A 17,817-nucleotide genomic window follows, 5' to 3' on the forward strand; every position below is an offset into this window, starting at 1 on the left:
AAAATCAAGGTGATTTTTCTTTATGTAAGAACTATTTATTGAGTTGTGAGATTTATATTACAACTATTTATATTACATTTATAGTTATTAAATTATCAAGCCGTAATTCTATTAAATTGATGTGTGAATGATTTATGAAATTTATATTACAAGATTTTTTATGGGGAAGTGTTGGGATGTAGAGAATTTGAAAGGAATTTCTTGTTTGGTATATTTTTTTTAGAGTATTCCTGTTGGGCATTAATTAGTGGTGTCTAATACTATTTAGAGGTGGCACCTTACACTTAGTTAGCGATTAATTTCACCAATAGTAATATGATACTGAGGAGGGTGTGCACCACTAATGTCATTTAGCATTTCTTTTTTTTTTTTTAATGTGAGAATGTGGTTCACATTCCCTCAATTCTTTTGTCCAAGATAAGATTTTGATAATTGTATAAACTATGAGTGTGATTGAAAAAAAAACGATTTTCTTTATGTAAATTCTACTTAAGTTTTAATAATAGTAATGATATTGTATTGATTAAGATTTTCGGCAACTGTTAATTTAGTCTAAGTAATAATGATTGAAAAATATGGAGTATAATTTTTTTTACGTGATCCTAGTATTAATGAGCCGTAATTCACGAGTTACTTGTAGTTATGGTGAGAATGTACCCTTGATTAGGGAATATTCAACTTACAATATAAGAGCTCACTTTTTTATGTGTATCCAGAAGTCCCTTTTTCATTACAGCCCCAAGTATTTATAGGAGAAAGAAAGAAGGTCAGAGGAGAGAAAGGTACATCTCGCTTAGATCTCTAGGCACTACCTAGCATACGAGGTAGGCGTTTGGTGAGACAAGATTTGTCCCATGTGTGGCTGAGTGACAGTGCAATGCATAGCCGTCACTTTTTTGCGTATGTAAACGAGTTGCTAAAACAGTATAGCTTCTTAATGATGATAATCATGTGCTGAATTAGTCATCAACAGTGATTCACTTCAGAATCTATGATGCAAATAATTGAGTCCTGGATGGCCTCTAATCCAGGAGCTTATCGCCTCCCAAATGGATAAAGAGTGATTCCTTGACCATTTATCTTGTGATGGAAAAACTGCTCCTGGACGCGTCTTACACTTAGCGAGTCCAAGTAAAAAGTTATTCTGTAATGAGTGTTAATCCTTTCACGATTGGGGCCCTTTAGCCATGTGGAGCCTCATACATTCGCCACGTATTTTGGTAAATAAATAGGCTCAATATTTACCCCTAAGTTCTAACTCATAAATTTTGAAGTGGGACTTGCATTAATTCTTTGACCATTTAGTTCGCTCTCGGAGGGTCCGAGGTATTGACGTCAGTGGCAAGCGAAGAGGCCTCATTCATACGAATAAGCCACGTGTTATATAGGGATTGGTCTGTCTATCATCGTGCATTTTCACCTCGATTTTGATGATGTCGGTTCGCTTCCCTAATATTAATCCCTGCAGGGTCATAAATGCAGGGTGTCAAGAAGATGCTCGAGTACTAAACGTCCCTTCATAAATGTGCTTGTTATGAATCATCCCCAATCATTGGATTTAAAGTGTGCTTCTTGAGAAATGAGAAACACCATAGGATCATTTAATGTCTCGGATCGTGACCTTGGGCTATAATCGTCTTCGAACTTCTTACTTTACATTCTACTTTAAATTTTCAAAACCTTCAAACTGGAAGAATTTTTCAGCAAATTAGACCTCCTCATCATTTTCCTCAAGTGTTGTGAAGCTTCATATTACCGTCGTTTTGTCTAAAAATTAAATTTAGATATTTATTTGTAATTGTGACTTAAACTTAAATATTTATACGGTAAATTACTCTATAAAGTATATATTACTTATTTTCAAAGAATAGAGTGACATTGTTCTACAAAAAGAAGTGACATTTTTCATAAAAAAAAAAAAAAAATGTGATGAGTTGAAAAATAGACACATTAGTCTGTACGTAATATTTATTATAGGGGATGATTAATACGTTAAAAATACCTATTAACTTTTTTCAATTTTCATAAGACTTTTTTTTTTATATAAGACTTTAGGGGTAGCATTTGTATAATTTTATATTGCACACAACTACCCTATTAAGAATATTAAATACATTCTTTTCAAAAAAATAATAATAAATACATAACTTATGTCAATTAAATAAATAAAGGTGGATTCATTTTCAAAAATAAATAAATAAATAAATAAAGGTGGACTATAACTCATAAAGAAGTTTCTAATTATAGCTGAAATATTCTAATAATCACCCGACAAAATCTACTTAACTTACTTAAACTAGTAATTTTGAAAATCAATTTAGTTAAATTACTACTTAATTAACATCATACAATACCAAATTATTATAACACCCTAAACAATCATTAGTATGAAAAAACTTATATTAAAATTCACAAAATAAACAAATCATATTTTTTGACCTTCTCCATTCGAACTACCATTTGTAAGGTTAGACGTTCATATTATTAAGACTCACTTCTATTTTAACTAAGAGTATGTTTAGGCCAACTTTATTCAAAATATTAAGAGTGCTAAGGAGACTCTCTTTTGTACTCTCTTTTACACTCTCTCTATAAATAAGTGACAAATATCATCTTTTGAGATTAGTGTATATGTACTTAATAATTAGACATAATATTGTTGAATTATTACATCTATGCCATTACAATAAAATTATCCTAAATATTTACTTAGAGCTAAATATAAATATATATCTTAAACAAAATTATAACACCATTTAAAATAATTATAAAGTATGATTAGAATTTATTTAACAATTTAAATAATCATATATAGTAATTAAAGCTATTTTCTTTATATGCTTTTTTACAACACCTTTTCTTTTTATTATTAGTTTAATTCAAAATACATATATATACTACCTTTTTTTTTTTTTTTTCAATGTTAAAAAAAAAAAAAATCAATATAACTATATGTTGGACACTAAATAAATTGGAAAATAAAAAAAAAACAAAGAAAAGAAGAATATGAATTGTTTGTATTTAAATTTTGGTTTGACAAAAAAATTATTTAATTAGATAAAGTTAATAGATATAAATAGAAAAACATGATAATTAAACATGCTAAAAAAATTGATGAACTAAACGAATAAAAAAAATTTAATAATAATATTATAACAACTATTAAACAGTTAATTGGCAATCTTTTAAAACAAAATTATGAAAAACAATATAAATAGAACACAATAAATAAATTAGAAAATTACAAAATATAGAAAGTAAGATTAAAAAAAATGTAATAATATTTATGTGATATATATAAAAAAGAATATAATAAAATAAAACTAATTTATAATTTTTTCTAAACAATTGATTGGACAAATTATATTAAACTTCTCCTTTTTTTTTTTTTTTTTGCTATTTTTTTTTAAGTCATATTACAAAAACATAAATATAATATATATGTATAGATAAAAGTAAAAATAAATTATTACCTCTTAGTCTATATTAGTTGACATGATTTCTTTAATAAATAAAATAATAATCACATATATTTATTGTGACTATTCATTTTACTAAATAAATAACTGTAAACATGTGTTATAATATTATTTTAAAGAAGTTTTTTTCTAATATATATTCAGGTTTAAAGTTATTTCTAATGACACTTTAAAAATTTATATTAAGTGTAATTTTTCCCATAAAATACTTTAATTTTCTTTTTTTAAAAATTAAATATTTCATTTATGAATTAAATACTTTTATTATATTAATAAAATAACATTATAAAAAAATATAAATTTTAATGTAATTTTTAGTATTGTGATTATTGAAAAAAATAGTACTAAAATAGTATTCTTTTAATTTTGATTTAATAATACTAAATTTAAGTTTTGGAATTGGAGTTGCTCTAAGTAAAAAATTAGTGGGTTAATTTTATTATAATGGCATAGATGTAATAATGCACTAATATTATGTCTAATTATTAAGTATAAATACACTAATCTCAAAGGATGACATTTGTCACTAATTTATAGAGAGAGTGTAAAAGAGAGTACAAAAGAGATTTGTTGAAATTTAATACAAAATTTATTCCAACTACATTATAATACTCTACTAATTTTCTTATATATAATATTTTCTATATTATCCCACTAACCTTTGTGGGCTATACTATGATCATACCAATTCTTTATTAGTTTTAATTTAATATTTAAATAATATTTTCATAATCAAACTTTCTACATATATATAATATGAGTGTTTATTCAGTGTGGAATTTAGTATATGTTAAAGTTGTAAAACAAAAATCCTAATTAGTTTTTATAATTTAAGAAAATAAAATATTATAATAATAGAGAATATAGTTTTAATTGTGATTGGAATTAGGATAAAAAAGTGTTAAAAGTTCTATTATTTATGTATTTGTTTATAACACCAAATTTAACATTAGGAATTTTATTTGCACCATAATAAAAATACTTCAAAATTTAAAATAGTTACACTTAAAATAATTTTTAATATTTATTTAAAAAAAAATCACTTAATACATTTTATTTTTTTCAAATTATTTTATATTAATTTCATTACATATTTTAATTTTACTTTCATAATTTTGTTAAATATAATAAATTTATATAATTTTGTATTTTAATTTTTTTATAATATTTAAACATACTTTATTTTTGTTTGATATATATAATTTTTAAGAATATGAATTAGAAGAATTTTTTTTAAAAAAAAAATTAATATAATTAAAGATATATATTATATATGTAAAATAAAAATTATTGAAAATTGTTATATCTATAAATTTTTAAAAATAAAACTTAGGCTATCAAATCTTACTATTTAAATTAAAAAATAATTACATAAATATTAATTTTTTAAAAAAAATTACATTATTACGTTCAATTTGTTTGATATATTTTTATAGTATTTAATAGAAACACAAGAAAATTAAAAAAGTAATAAGAGAACAACAAAAAATTAATATACAAATAACAAAAAAAATTAAAATCCATAAACCAAAAAATTATATTTTATATAAATAAAATTTTAAAACCCGTAAAATTATTAAAAACCCCTACATTGTATTTTTGTAATTTTTTTTAGTGTTTTTTATTTTGGGTAAATTATGGTAATAATATTAGAAAATTCTACAATGCACCTCCTTAAAATAGATATATTGATGCACCATTATCTGTTTTAGCATCGAAATAATTTTTTAGTCAAATAGACTGTTTGAACATTATTTTCTATATTGTAAATTATTCCAAATTTCTCAAAATTTTGTAGGATATCTTAAATAGCTATAACGTACATGAATATGAAAAAAAATTAGACTAAACTTTTTTTGAATACCGAAATAAGTTAATGGGTGCATCAATACATCCCTTTTAAGAGAGTGTATTGTAGAATCACCCAATAATATTTACCACTTTCAAATATTATTAGTGCAATAACTTTTAAAAAATTCTACAATGCACCCTCTTAAAATAGATATATTGATGTACCCTTATCTGTTTTAGCATCCGAAATAATTTTTAGTCAATTTTTTTCTCATGATCATGTACGTTATAGTTATTTAAAATATGCTGCAAAATTTTAAAAAATTCGGAAAAGTTTAACATGCCAAAAATTACGTTCAAACAGTGTATTGCACGTGTGACTATTTTATTTTATACATGTGTAAAATAAGTTGTTTGACCATTGTTTTTTATATTGTAAATTATTCTAAATTTTTCGAAATTTTGTAAGATAATTTAAATAGATATAACCTGAATGAATATGAAAAAAAATTAGATTAAAAAATTATTTTAGATGCCGAAACAAATTAAGAGTGTTAAGGTGTTAAGAGTGCATTAGTACATTCCTTTTAAGGACGCGTAAGTTTTAAAACTCTCAAAGTTGGAGCCAATATTTTCTACATAAATTTTCTTCAAACTTTGACCATTACACAACACGGCACTTTAAATATCATTCTTTTCTTCCTATTCATACAAAATTCCCAAATGACAATGGCAACCCAATTTTCACTCGCCTTCCTAATATTCTCATCTCTAATCGTCTCTGCTCAGCCTCAAGATTTAAACTTTGTCTTCCATGGATTCAAAGGAAACGAAACCGATCTCAAAAGAGAAGGAGGTTCCATCATCAAAAACAATGGTGAACTCAGACTCACAAACCGATCACAGAACGTCATCGGCCATTCATTCTATTCAAAACCCATTCAAATGTTTAATCCCAACTCTTCTTCTTACCCAAACGTCTCTTCTTTCAGTACCCATTTCGTCTTCGCCATTGTCAACCGGGGTTCCGACCCAGGTGGGTACGGTCTCGCTTTCACCATTGCTCCAAAGACCCGATTCCCTGGAGCTGAAGCAGGCCACTTTCTCGGCCTTTTCAACTCCAGAAACGATAATGACTCAACCAACCATGTATTCGCCGTCGAATTCGATACAGTTAATGGGTACAACCAACTCACTGACACGAGTGGAAACCATGTCGGAATCAACAAAAATGGGATGGATTCTTTGACTTCTAAACCGGCGGCTTACCATTCAGGAGGAAGTGATGAAGAGGTTGATTTAGAGAGCGGAGATCCGATTCAAGCGTGGATTGATTACGATGGTAAAACTGGTTTGGTTAATGTAACAGTTGGACCTGAATCTTTAGACAAGAAACCGAGCCAACCCCTTATGTCTCACTGGATAAACTTAACAGAGGTTTTTTTGCCAAATATGTATGTTGGGTTTTCTTCATCGACGGGAATGAAATCCAGTTCTCATTACGTTTTGGGTTGGAGTTTCTCCTTAAACGGTGAAGCTCCGCCATTAAATCTCTCCTTACTTCCAAAACCCCCAAAAGAGAACACACCCAGTTCTTTAAAAACAAGTACCGTTGTTCTAATCGCCGTTCTGTCTACTCTGGTTCTGACCCTTTTGGGGGTTCTCTTCATACTCACACTTTACAAAAGAATTATGCCATTTGAGCGTCTTGAAGATTGGGAATTGGATTGTCCACACAGGTTTCGATATAAAGATCTTTACTTGGCAACAAAAGGTTTTAAAGAAACAGAGATCGTCGGAGTTGGTGGTTTCGGCGCCGTTTTCAGAGGTGTTATACCGACGACCGGAGTTGAAATCGCCGTTAAAAAGATCACGAGAAGTTCTAAAGAGGGTATGAAAGAATTCGCAGCTGAGATTGAAAGTTTGGGAAGATTAAGGCATAAGAATTTGGTTAATCTTCAAGGTTGGTGTAAAAAAAAGAACAATCTTTTAATCGTCTACGATTACATCCCATACGGTAGCCTAGACTCGCTTATATTTCACCCCAAAGACGACGTCGTTTTGGGTTGGGAACAAAGGTTTAACATCATCAAAGGTGTTGCTTCTGGGCTTTTGTATCTTCATGAAGAGTGGGAACAAGTTGTGATTCATAGAGATGTGAAATCGAGTAATGTTTTAATCGATTTAGATATGAATCCAAGGCTTGGTGATTTTGGTTTAGCAAGGATTCATGATCATGGTGAGTTGTCTCACACCACTGGTGTTGTTGGCACGATTGGGTATATAGCTCCTGAGTTGGCTCGTGTTGGAAGGGCTTCGACTTCTACTGATGTTTTTGCTTATGGGGCTTTGCTTCTTGAAGTTGCTACTGGGAAAAGGCCTATTGGGTCTGGTCATTTTGTGCTTGTGGATTGGGTTATGGAGTGTTTTGAAAAGAGCCGTTTGCTTGATGTTGTGGATCAGAAATTGGGCTTGGAGTTTGTTGTTAAAGAGATGGAGTTGGTTCTTAAGTTGGGCTTGCTTTGTTCTCATTATAGGCCCGAATGTCGGCCCAATATGAGGCAAGTGATTAGGTACTTGAATTGGGAAGAAGAGCTTCCTATGATTGAGAATTGGGGTGTGTTTGATTCTGGACGTAAGAGTGAATTAGATTCAAAGTTTATGCAAGGAATTTCTAATGATAAAATTAGATCATACAGGTCTTCATCTCTTGGTGCTATCTCTTACAGTTCTTTCGATGCCGGTAGATAAATAATAATAATAATAATAATAAAAAAGAAAATGGTTCGTACATTGTTGCTATATTTATTCTCTTTTTAACTTAAATTCTTTCTCGTGAAAATTCTTTTCTTTCTTCCATACCATAAAGTCTTTTTTTGTTAGATAGATTTATATCGTAACAGTGTTGTTCAGATGTTACATGAATACGATTAATTGATGTTAATAACACCATATGAAAAGTTGTACCACACCATCTCCATACTGTATTATTAATAATAACTTCGATGACATTTTTTGGGATACTTTTTTCAAGTACAATATGTATATTTATTATTTGTCATTAGAAATCATAACATTTCAGTGGAAATTTGTGTGGTTCGACAATTACTATATTGATTTATGAAGAAAAAAGAGGTAAGAGTTTTGTGGCATTAAAAAGGAAAAGCATACATACCAAAGAGTAACCACCCAAAGATATATATATTCATAGGTTTTATAGGCTTGTTGGGAAATGACAATTACAAATGATCAAAATCAAAAACTTCATTACTTCATTTTCACATTCAAATCCTTGAAAGATACTAATAACTTTTATATATATAATTTAAGTGTAGATAATAATAGCCATATCATCATCAATTCACAGAACTAGAGAAACTGTAGATAAAAAAGAGAGAAGGAAGAACATAATAAATGACACAAGACCCACTGATCAGTGGATGCATTACACTAAACAGAGTTCCACAACAGACAACGAACCAATTCCATCTAGAAGTGGTGACAATATATATATACTTGAAACTTCAAAAGCTCTTTTTTTTCCCACCCATAGCACTAATTAGTAATTTCCTTTTCCCTAAAAAAATTTCCATGAAAATTCAAAATTGATCGGCAACAGACAAAAGAAGTCCGGAGAGACATGACAAACTTACTGAAAACAAGAGACTCGTAGGGATGTTATGTTTCTTTTCAAGAAACCATGATGCGGTTGATCATTCCCTTAGTCCAAGTTGCAGTTTCCTTCAGCTGTTCGTCATCAGATTCCAGACATTCACCCAAGAATTCGACATAAAATGATTTTTCTCTGAAGAGCAACTTGGTGTTTGGACCAAGCGCATCTGCAAGATCGCCGATCACAGCAACGGCGGCCCTCGTCACGCTTTCATCCCTGCAAACAAATCACTCAGTCAGCATACACGGCCATGACAACAAAATGAGTACATATATATATATGTGTGTGTGTGTGTTTATACATACCTCTGTTTATCTCTGAAAACTGTTTCTATGAACTGTAAGAGGTGTTGGGCATATGGCAACATGATTTCAGATTTTGAATCCTTGAATCCCTGTAAAATACCAGAATAAGCTTCAAAGATGCTGCGCTTCAGCTGGTTCGCGTAGTCTATCAACTCGTCATCACTGGTGTCCATTCTAGCACAGAGCTCAGCAGCTCCTTGCATCATTTGCAGTGCATAAGGAACATACTTTTCAAAGTGCTCTTCAATTGCAAGAGCAATGTCTCCAAAGCAAGAGAATATTGGAGGCTTCACAGAACGATGAAGTTCTTCACTAGAAAGATCTTTAATCAAGAGATCCATTATCCTATCACAATATGGCAACACCTTGCCATCCAAAGCACGACAAATATCACCAACAACGCCTACGGTAATGGCACAAACCTGGTACTCCTCGAAATTTTGCAAACCGGTCTCCAAATACCTATAGAACTCCTGCATGTATCTCTCAAACTCTGTTCCGGTTGCATAAGCCAGTGCACCAATTGCAAGCATTGCTTCCTCATGCACGGTGGAACTACGGCAAGCAAAGACCTTTAGAAACAAAACCATAATCTGGTCTGCAGTCTGAAGAACCACGGTCTTGGTTTCATCGACACTGCTGAGTTTTTGGATAATAACTTGGAGAACCCCACAGAGAGAAGCTTGCAAGTCTCCTTGTTTTTCCCTGTCCTCCAATGATGCAATCTGAAGCTCTACTGTACTACTTAACTTTTCCATTATAGCTGGAAGCAGTTGGGCTATGATGCTAGAAGTTTCTACAATATTCGAACACCTAACTACTTCATTCAATGTTTCATAAGCAGATGATCTAAGCTTCAAGTCACCACCATCTGCACGATTGGCAGTTTTTAACAGACAATCAATAATGCTTGGGATATATCTTGTGAGCACAGAGGAGGCGGGCCCAGCATCTTCATACCCCTGGGCGAGGTAATATATAGCCCCACAAACTTTCTCTGCTACGTTTGGTGCATCCTGAATTCCTTCCAACAGAATCTGCACAACACGTTCAAGGTTCTCTGCAGAAACCACAGAGAAACCACCGGCAGGATTGTGCAATAACTCAAAAATGCGACTGAGAGTCCAAGCTGTTGTATCCTTGACATGGTTATTTTCATCCTTCATTGCCTTAAGCAAGAAATCTAACCCAGATTGAACGAGTTGGGAAAGCTTTTCAAGAGAGGGGCCTTCTAAAATCGAACCAAATGCGTATGTAGCTGCCTCCCGGCATCTCCAATCCGGCTTCATTATGTTAGATTCCACAAAAGGCATTACAAGAGGAAGAATAGAATCGCCAACTGTCCTGGCCACAAGACCTAAACATGTCCCACCAGCCATGGATACATTCCAGATACTATCATCCTGATCCTGATCTTCTTCCTGCTTAAGCAAAGTTTCCAGTAACATTGGCACTAAAGATGCAAGAGCCTTCTCTATGAAGCGGGAATGAGGAGCACCAGACTCCCCACTCTCTGGATCAAACTCTTGTAGTTCTATCTCTTCATCGCAAATAGAGCTCCAAAATTCAATTGCCTGAAGAGCAACAGACTCCTGATCTCCCTTAACAGCATTTGATGTAAGCTCAAAAAGAGTTTGCATATAAGGTTCAAGCACTTCATAGTATGTTGATGCTATTGAGACAAGACACTCGAAAGCAGCCTGCCTAATCTCTACTTCCTTAGACATGCAAGTCTCACAGACCACCTTCATTATAAAATTACGTTCCATCTCATTTTGAAAGTTGGTCTCAGCAAAGTCCAGGGCATTATACAGAGCCTTTGTTGCAGCAAGACGAACTTCAACGGTGTTGTCAGCAAAGTTCATCCCCTGGACAACAGCAGTAAGAACATTGTTGACTTCAGCTTGCTCAAGGTCCCTGTGAGATATCTCTTCACAAACGTATCCAAAAGTTTCTAGTGTTGCCTGCTTCAGGCCAGCATGACTCTCTCTCTGGGTCATATTTGCAAGCAACGTCCCAATCAATGCAGGCCACTGTTTCTGAGGAATCTCAATTGCAGCAATTTTAGCAACAACCTGTGCAGAAGTGTGCCTAGCTTCTGGCACAGGTGAACCAAGAGTACTTAAGAGGAAGTCCTTAATCTGGGTTTTGATGGATACATCAATTTGCATCCATTGTTGCACAAGACGATCCTTCGTAGCAGCATCTTTAGCGTCTAAAGAGTTCTTAAGCACAATACCAGCCAGACGTCGTGATTCGGTAGGTTTGTCATTGTTTGCAAGCTCAAATGATAAGGACAGAAGAAAAGCAGGAAGATTTTGCTCTTGAAACTGCCTTAGGTTAGCTTCTGCTTCAGTACGCACTTTTGCATCAGCTGATTGAGCTGCCAATAGAAACTGAGTGATCTCCAAAGCCATGTCTTTCTGAACTGTCAAACAAAAAAAAACATATAATTAATCAAATCAAGGACATGAGCAAGACACTAAAGATTTGTAACGAAAGAAAAAACAAAAACACAAGGAAAGTTAGCTGCTGCTAAACTAACACAAAATGCTGCTTAAATATAACATTGTAGCATGTGCACAAGTACTTTTTTATTTAAATACTAAAAATAAAATCTTTAAAATAATACTTATCATCAGCATAAAGTAAACAAAATTCAAATTCAAAAATTTCTCCACAATCGCCAGAACTATTTTGTAGGCTTGTTTAACGATTTAACAATACAGAATCAAATAAAATGAAAATCAGAGTGATTTAACAACATTTCCGAAATAATTTCCAGCTCCATTTTCACTTACTTTAACAACATTTTCCACTGAAAACATAGTAAACAAAACAAAAAAAAAAAAGCATAAATCCAGGCATAGCGACAAACAAGAGGTAAGATCTAATGCGATTCAAACAAGCACTACTATGAAGCATAAACCCTAATCGGCAGTTAAAATCAAAAACCTCAACGGATCTGACAGCAGAAACGATTGGCATAAGCACTAAATTTTCATCAAGGAAAGAGATATACCTAAAATCGAAAGGCGATGAGAGAGATAAGGCTGTAAAACCCTAGTCGATGAGGAAACAGCTAGGGTTAGTGTGGCCCAACGGCTATTAGTTTCTCTCTCTAGATTACTGCAAGGAAAGGGATAGTAAAGATAGAGAGAGAAAGAGTGAGAGAGAGATTCGAAATAAGAGAAATGAGATTTTGAGGATTGAGATGAAAATATATTTGTTTATATATTTCGAATACTTGGAAGAAGCGGGAGGAGGAAGAGGAGGCGAGGCGCTCCTCAAAATATCAAATGGGCTTGGGCCTTCTCATTTATGACTTCGATTGGGCTTATACTTGTTATTTCTAGAGGATTATTTCTAAGGGCTATTTTCAAAAATATGGGAAAAATTATTAAGGTTATGATAAATATGGCATAAAAAGTAATTGCCACTAAATATGGCATTATCTAACCAATCAAACTAAAAATATGGGTTTTTTTCTAAAAAAAACCATATAAGACATTAAAAAAAAATCTGAATTTAAAATTCATAAAAAATAAAAACTTAATTAAATTACCATAAAAAATATTAAAATTCTCTTCATATTTATTTTTTAAAAAAAATAAAACAAATAATACTATAGTGATTGCCGAAGTTGTCACTTGTGCTGGAAAAGTCATCGGAGTTTACTGCCGACACCAGAAAAGTCGTCGGAGTAGTCGCTGGCGCCGGAAAAGTCGCTGGAGTTGCTGCTGGCGCCGAAAAAGTCATCAGAATTAGCATTGTCGCTGGAAAAATCACCAAGAAACTAGTTTCTTGATGTTAGAAACCGGTTTCTTGGTGATTTTTCCGGTAATTTTACCGGTGACAATGCCAAGTCCGACGACTATTCTGGAGTTTGATGTCGGTCTTAGAAAAAGTTGCCGGAGTAGTTCCTGGTGTTGGAAAAATCGCCAGAGTTATTGCCGGCGTAAAAAAAGTCGTCAGAATTGGCATTGTCGCCAGCAAAATCATTAGAAAAATCACCAAGAAAGTGGTTTTTTCATCAAGAAACTGGTTTCTTCACCAAGAAAGTGGTTTCTTCATCAAGGAACTAATTTTGTTACACAACAATAATAAAGATTATGAAAACAAAACAAAAGTGATATACACTGAAAATAATTGAAACCAGTTTCATCAATCAACCAAATAGAGAAAAAAAAATACAAAAAAAATTACCAAGAAACTGGTTTCTTCATCAAGAAACTGAAAAAAAAACCAGTTTCTTGGTGATTAGTCCGATAATTTTTCCGGTGACAATGCCAATTTTGACGAATTTCTCAGAGTTTACTGTCGGTACTGAAAAAGTCACCGGAGTAGATGTCGGTGTATTAGTCGTCAGAGTTGCTACCAATGCTAGAAAATTCATCATAATTGCCATTGTCGTCAGAAAAATTACCGGAAAAATTACCAAAAAACTGGTTTCTTCATCAAGAAACCAGAAACCAGTTTCTTGGTAATTTTTCCGGCGACTATGCCAATTCTGATGACTTTTCTGAAGTTTACTGTCGCTGCCGGAGAAGTCGCCGGAGTAGCTGCTAGCGTCAGATTAGTCGTCAGAATTGGCATTGTCAACGGAAAAATCACCAAGAAACCGGTTTCTTAGACTTCAAGAAACCGGTTTCTTGGTATTTTTCAGTGATTTTTCCGGCAAAAATGCCAACTCCGACGAATTTTCCGGCGCCGGCAGCAACTCCGACGAATTTTCCGGCACCGACCGCTACTCCGGTGACTTTTCCGGCACCGCAAAGAAACTCCGGTGACTTTTCCGGCATCAATGACAAATAAAAATTCCTAAACAAATAAAAACATTAAATATGGGATTTAGAAACCTAATTACATATATATGGCATATCAAATACCATAAAAAAACCTAAAAATAAAAAAATACCATATAAATTGGCCAAACTTAAATGTGCCATATTTATCATAAGAACTTTTAAAATCCCATACTAAGTGTAATTTCCTCTATTTCTAAGGGATTATATCACAAATACACAAAAACAATAAAAAAATTATAAAAATACAGTTTTACAGAATTTTAAACATTTTTACGTTTTTTTATTTTATTTATAGAAAATACGGTCTTTTTATGTTATTATTTTATTAATTTATTGTTGATTTTTTGTTATCTGTATGTCATTTATTTTTCTTGTTATTTTCGTGTTATTTATGAAAACCGTAAAAATGTAAAAAAAAATTCTTTAAACGTAAAAATATAATTTATTTATAAAAAATAGTGCATTATGTAATTATCTCTATTTCTAACTTGAAATTTCAAATATGGGATAAGTTAAGAAATACATCTACTTATTTATCAAAAATATTTTTATATTATATTTTATTAAAATATATTTATTTTTGTGAGTGGGTTGCTTAATATACGATCACTCTCCACTTAAGTCTAGCACATAATTTATATTAACCTAAGGAGCATAATGGGGATATCATTTATAAATGTGGGTATATCTTAAAAAATGTGGAAATAAAGGTACTAATTAAAACAAGTAAAATGGATATATAATGTAATTTTCTTAATATTTATAGTAAAAATTATATGAAATATGGATTTTTAAAAATATTTTACTTAAATATGGCAGTTCTAAATTTGGACACATTTTAGGGCATTCTTTTACTTTTAAACTTTTATATCGTATATATCCTAACTTATACAGACACTGCATGTGTTTTTATAAATTAGTTTATAATAATAAACTAACAATTTAAGTTTAATTAAACTTTACTAATTATTTTTTAATATAATTTACAATCTTTGAAATTGCTGGGTTTGAGGATCCCTTTTTCAAACTTACAAAAGAGTTACAATAATATTTTTACTCCCAAATAAATATATACTATAAAATTGAAGTCCCAACAACTTGACTCTGCATGCTAGCTGAGCTAATATGTACATTCGCTAGGGAAGACCTCTGACTCGAGGTTGCCATAATTTTCTTTTTTCTCTACCTGTACCACAAAACACTGGTAAATCATAAAGACTCAGCAAGAAAAATAATAATACAAAATCACATACAACATAGAGTGACAACCAATAATATTCATATAATCAACTACATATATATTTAATCAGTAAATCATAATATAACATAAATATTCACAATATCAAGTTTTAGTATAATAAGATAAACTATTCATGTTACTTGATAGAGTAACCATTAAATTCTCATTTCTGAATGAGACAATTAATGTCATTATTGTTGCCTAATGAGGCAACCAATAAGTAAGAAATATGATTTTAAGTTAAGAATAATAACTCTTTCGTACAAACGGTATTTACTGCATCATAAATCAATATGTTAAGTGGTACAATTGACTTTTCTTATTTCAAATCTAAATTCAAGTGTACTGGCCAATCTGAATCGAAAACGCTAGACGATTACGTGCTCTATGTCACGATAATAGTAAACTGGTAAATAATATTTAATCTACGATTTAAACTCAAAACTAAAAATTTCTCTATCTATAAATAGTATGAAAATACCCTAAATATTGATGAAATGTAAAAATTTAGACACTTGAAAACACCCTAAATATTAATTTTTTTTATTAAAAGTAACCAAAATTTGTTTTTAAATTTTATCATGAAACTTTAGTACTTAGAAAAAGGAGAGAGAAGGAAGGACTTCTAAAAGAAGATGAATAATATTCAAGATGTGTTTGAATATAATATTTATTTGTCTTTTATAGGAAATTTACCTGTCAAATATTATTAAAATAATTAAGTACATTAATTTATCAATTAATTTATTAATGGTACAAAAAGCTTCCCACTAATAAAGATAAAACAATAATCTACATCCATATTGATTCAATACAATATATATACATGGTACTCAGCAAAGAAATAGAGATTAATTTAAACAAAATCCCATGCAATTAAGTAGAGAAATAATACTTGCACTTTGTTAATTATAATGATTAAAAACAACCTAGATATTAAACTCATGCATGTATAATAATAATACTAGATATTGTTCTTATTCAATAATCCTTAATTAATATATCTATACAAAATACAAGAAAATTTTTGAGATAATAATCATGGATGGATATATATTACTACTAATTATTTCAACGTTTTTTGTGTTTGAGTTGCATACTATTATTATTATTATTATTACTTTTATTAATACTAAAAGAGCTGCTATGACGAACAGGGCTTTTCACACCACACATAGGCCACTTATGCTTCACCTGTTTCCAAGGAAAAAGCATATCCAAACCACACCCACCTGCTCCTTTGCTCGAAGAAAAAGACGTCGTTCTTGTCATCGAAGAAGGCCGTCCTCCAAACGTAGACGTTTTACGATGATGAGAACGACGTCTCTGCTGATGATTGAAACTTCGATCATCAGCAATATTATTATTACTATAATAACTCTCGCAACTCTTCTTCAAGCTCATGGCCCCGAGCGTTGAAGCCGCGGCTAAGGCCGTGGCATCAGGCAAAAATCTCTGGATAATAAAATCCGGGTACTGATTGTTAATACCATTTCTAGAATCTTCGATGATCTTCAACTTCAACTTGTCTGTCGTGAATTCCCGCGCTCTTTTCTCTGATCTTTCCACGATGTCGATTGCTTCGGAGAGTGAGAATACATCTATGGCGTCAGAGTAGACATCGTCTGATCTGTCGTTAAAAACACTTACTTTTTCTTCCCCTTCTTCTAATTCAACTTCCACATCCGCGTCACAATTATCGTAATAGTCGCTAAAACTGTTTTCATTTTCTACGTCATTTTTGTTGTGACGAAAATGCCATAATAAACTCGGTGGGAGTTTGGGACGTGGGGTGTCGCTTAAGCCATACGACACTTCATTTTTGTAATCTTCGTCGTCTTTAGGTTTCCCGGGCGCTTTTTCCCACGAAAACGGAACCCTATCGTTTACGCTAGTGCTATTACGACGCCTTATGCTAGAACAAGAGAGAGCTTCATTAATGGAGTTTGAATGATGAAGAAATCTTGTCGATAAGAATGGTACGTTGAAGTTAAGAGAAGTAGCTCTTGATCTATAGCTTTGATGATCATGATCAACATAATCATTTTCTTGTTCCATAGGGTGAGATATGATGATCAAACTAGTGGGAGATTTGTTGTTGTTGTGTGTATTTTGAGAAAGAGAATAAAGAAGAGTTTTTCATTTGAAAGAAAGATTATTTGATCAAAAGAGAGAAAAGTTGGATGAAGTAATTAAATAAAAAGTTAAGCTTTAACAATTGTATGGGGGGTTTCTCGTGAAGTTTTTTAAGTTAAAATAGATTTCTTCACATGTTGATATATAGTATTGTTCAAAAAAGGGAAGTACCTTTATTTTTTTGTTATCATGTGTGTAGATCGATTGAAATCTATATAAATATATTTATATATACATATAAGGACCATGAGTACGTATGTACTTATTAAAACACCGCTAAAGAAAAAGGCTAATGTTTCTAATATATTCTCCACGGACTAGAACTTTTACAAGGTTTAATTAGTTCCCTAGTTTGACACGTACGTAGCTATATTATGTGTTTTGT

At 31.6% G+C, this 17,817-nt stretch overlaps 2 protein-coding genes across 5 annotated transcripts; one reads left to right on the forward strand and one right to left on the reverse strand.

Moving 5' to 3' along the window:
- Positions 1 to 5,736: 5,736 nt before the first annotated feature.
- LOC115698273 (probable L-type lectin-domain containing receptor kinase VI.1) lies at positions 5,737 to 8,293 on the forward strand. The gene has a single exon (XM_030625484.2). The coding sequence runs from the start codon at positions 5,994 to 5,996 to the stop codon at positions 8,019 to 8,021; it is 2,028 nt and encodes a 675-aa protein (XP_030481344.1). The 5' UTR covers positions 5,737 to 5,993; the 3' UTR covers positions 8,022 to 8,293.
- Positions 8,294 to 8,559: 266 nt separating this feature from the next.
- Positions 8,560 to 12,555, reverse strand: LOC115698272 (importin subunit beta-1). Of its 4 annotated transcripts, none has more exons than XM_030625481.2 (3): positions 12,271 to 12,555; positions 9,249 to 11,676; positions 8,560 to 9,159 (listed from the first exon to the last, which is right to left on the reverse strand). In XM_030625481.2, exons 2-3 carry the CDS (start codon positions 11,663 to 11,665, stop codon positions 8,961 to 8,963), a joined length of 2,616 nt encoding a protein of 871 aa, XP_030481341.1. In that variant the 5' UTR covers positions 11,666 to 11,676; positions 12,271 to 12,555; the 3' UTR covers positions 8,560 to 8,960. The 4 variants fall into 4 exon arrangements, with proteins under 4 accessions (XP_030481341.1, XP_030481343.1, XP_030481342.1 ...); XM_030625483.2 differs by having other exon boundaries at positions 9,249 to 11,671; positions 12,271 to 12,476; XM_030625482.2 differs by lacking the exon at positions 12,271 to 12,555 and adding an exon at positions 12,204 to 12,268.
- Between the last annotated feature and the right edge of the window lie 5,262 nt (positions 12,556 to 17,817).

This window comes from Cannabis sativa, chromosome 7 (genome assembly GCF_029168945.1).
Source record: "Cannabis sativa cultivar Pink pepper isolate KNU-18-1 chromosome 7, ASM2916894v1, whole genome shotgun sequence".
NCBI lineage: Eukaryota > Viridiplantae > Streptophyta > Magnoliopsida > Rosales > Cannabaceae > Cannabis > Cannabis sativa.

Excerpts from the sequence above, each read along its gene's own strand:
- LOC115698272 (XM_061101752.1), bottom strand. The coding sequence starts at position 12,236 with ATGCCAATCGTTTCTGCTGTCAGATCCGTTGAG. Across the intron at positions 11,672-12,203 it reads CTGCTGTCAGATCCGTTGAG|AAAGACATGGCTTTGGAGAT; the intron begins GTTTTTGATTTT and ends TTGACAGTTCAG. Across the intron at positions 9,160-9,248 it reads GTTTTCAGAGATAAACAGAG|GGATGAAAGCGTGACGAGGG; the intron begins GTATGTATAAAC and ends ATTTGTTTGCAG.
- LOC115698273 (XM_030625484.2), top strand. The coding sequence starts at position 5,994 with ATGACAATGGCAACCCAATTTTCACTCGCCTTCCTAATATTCTCATCT.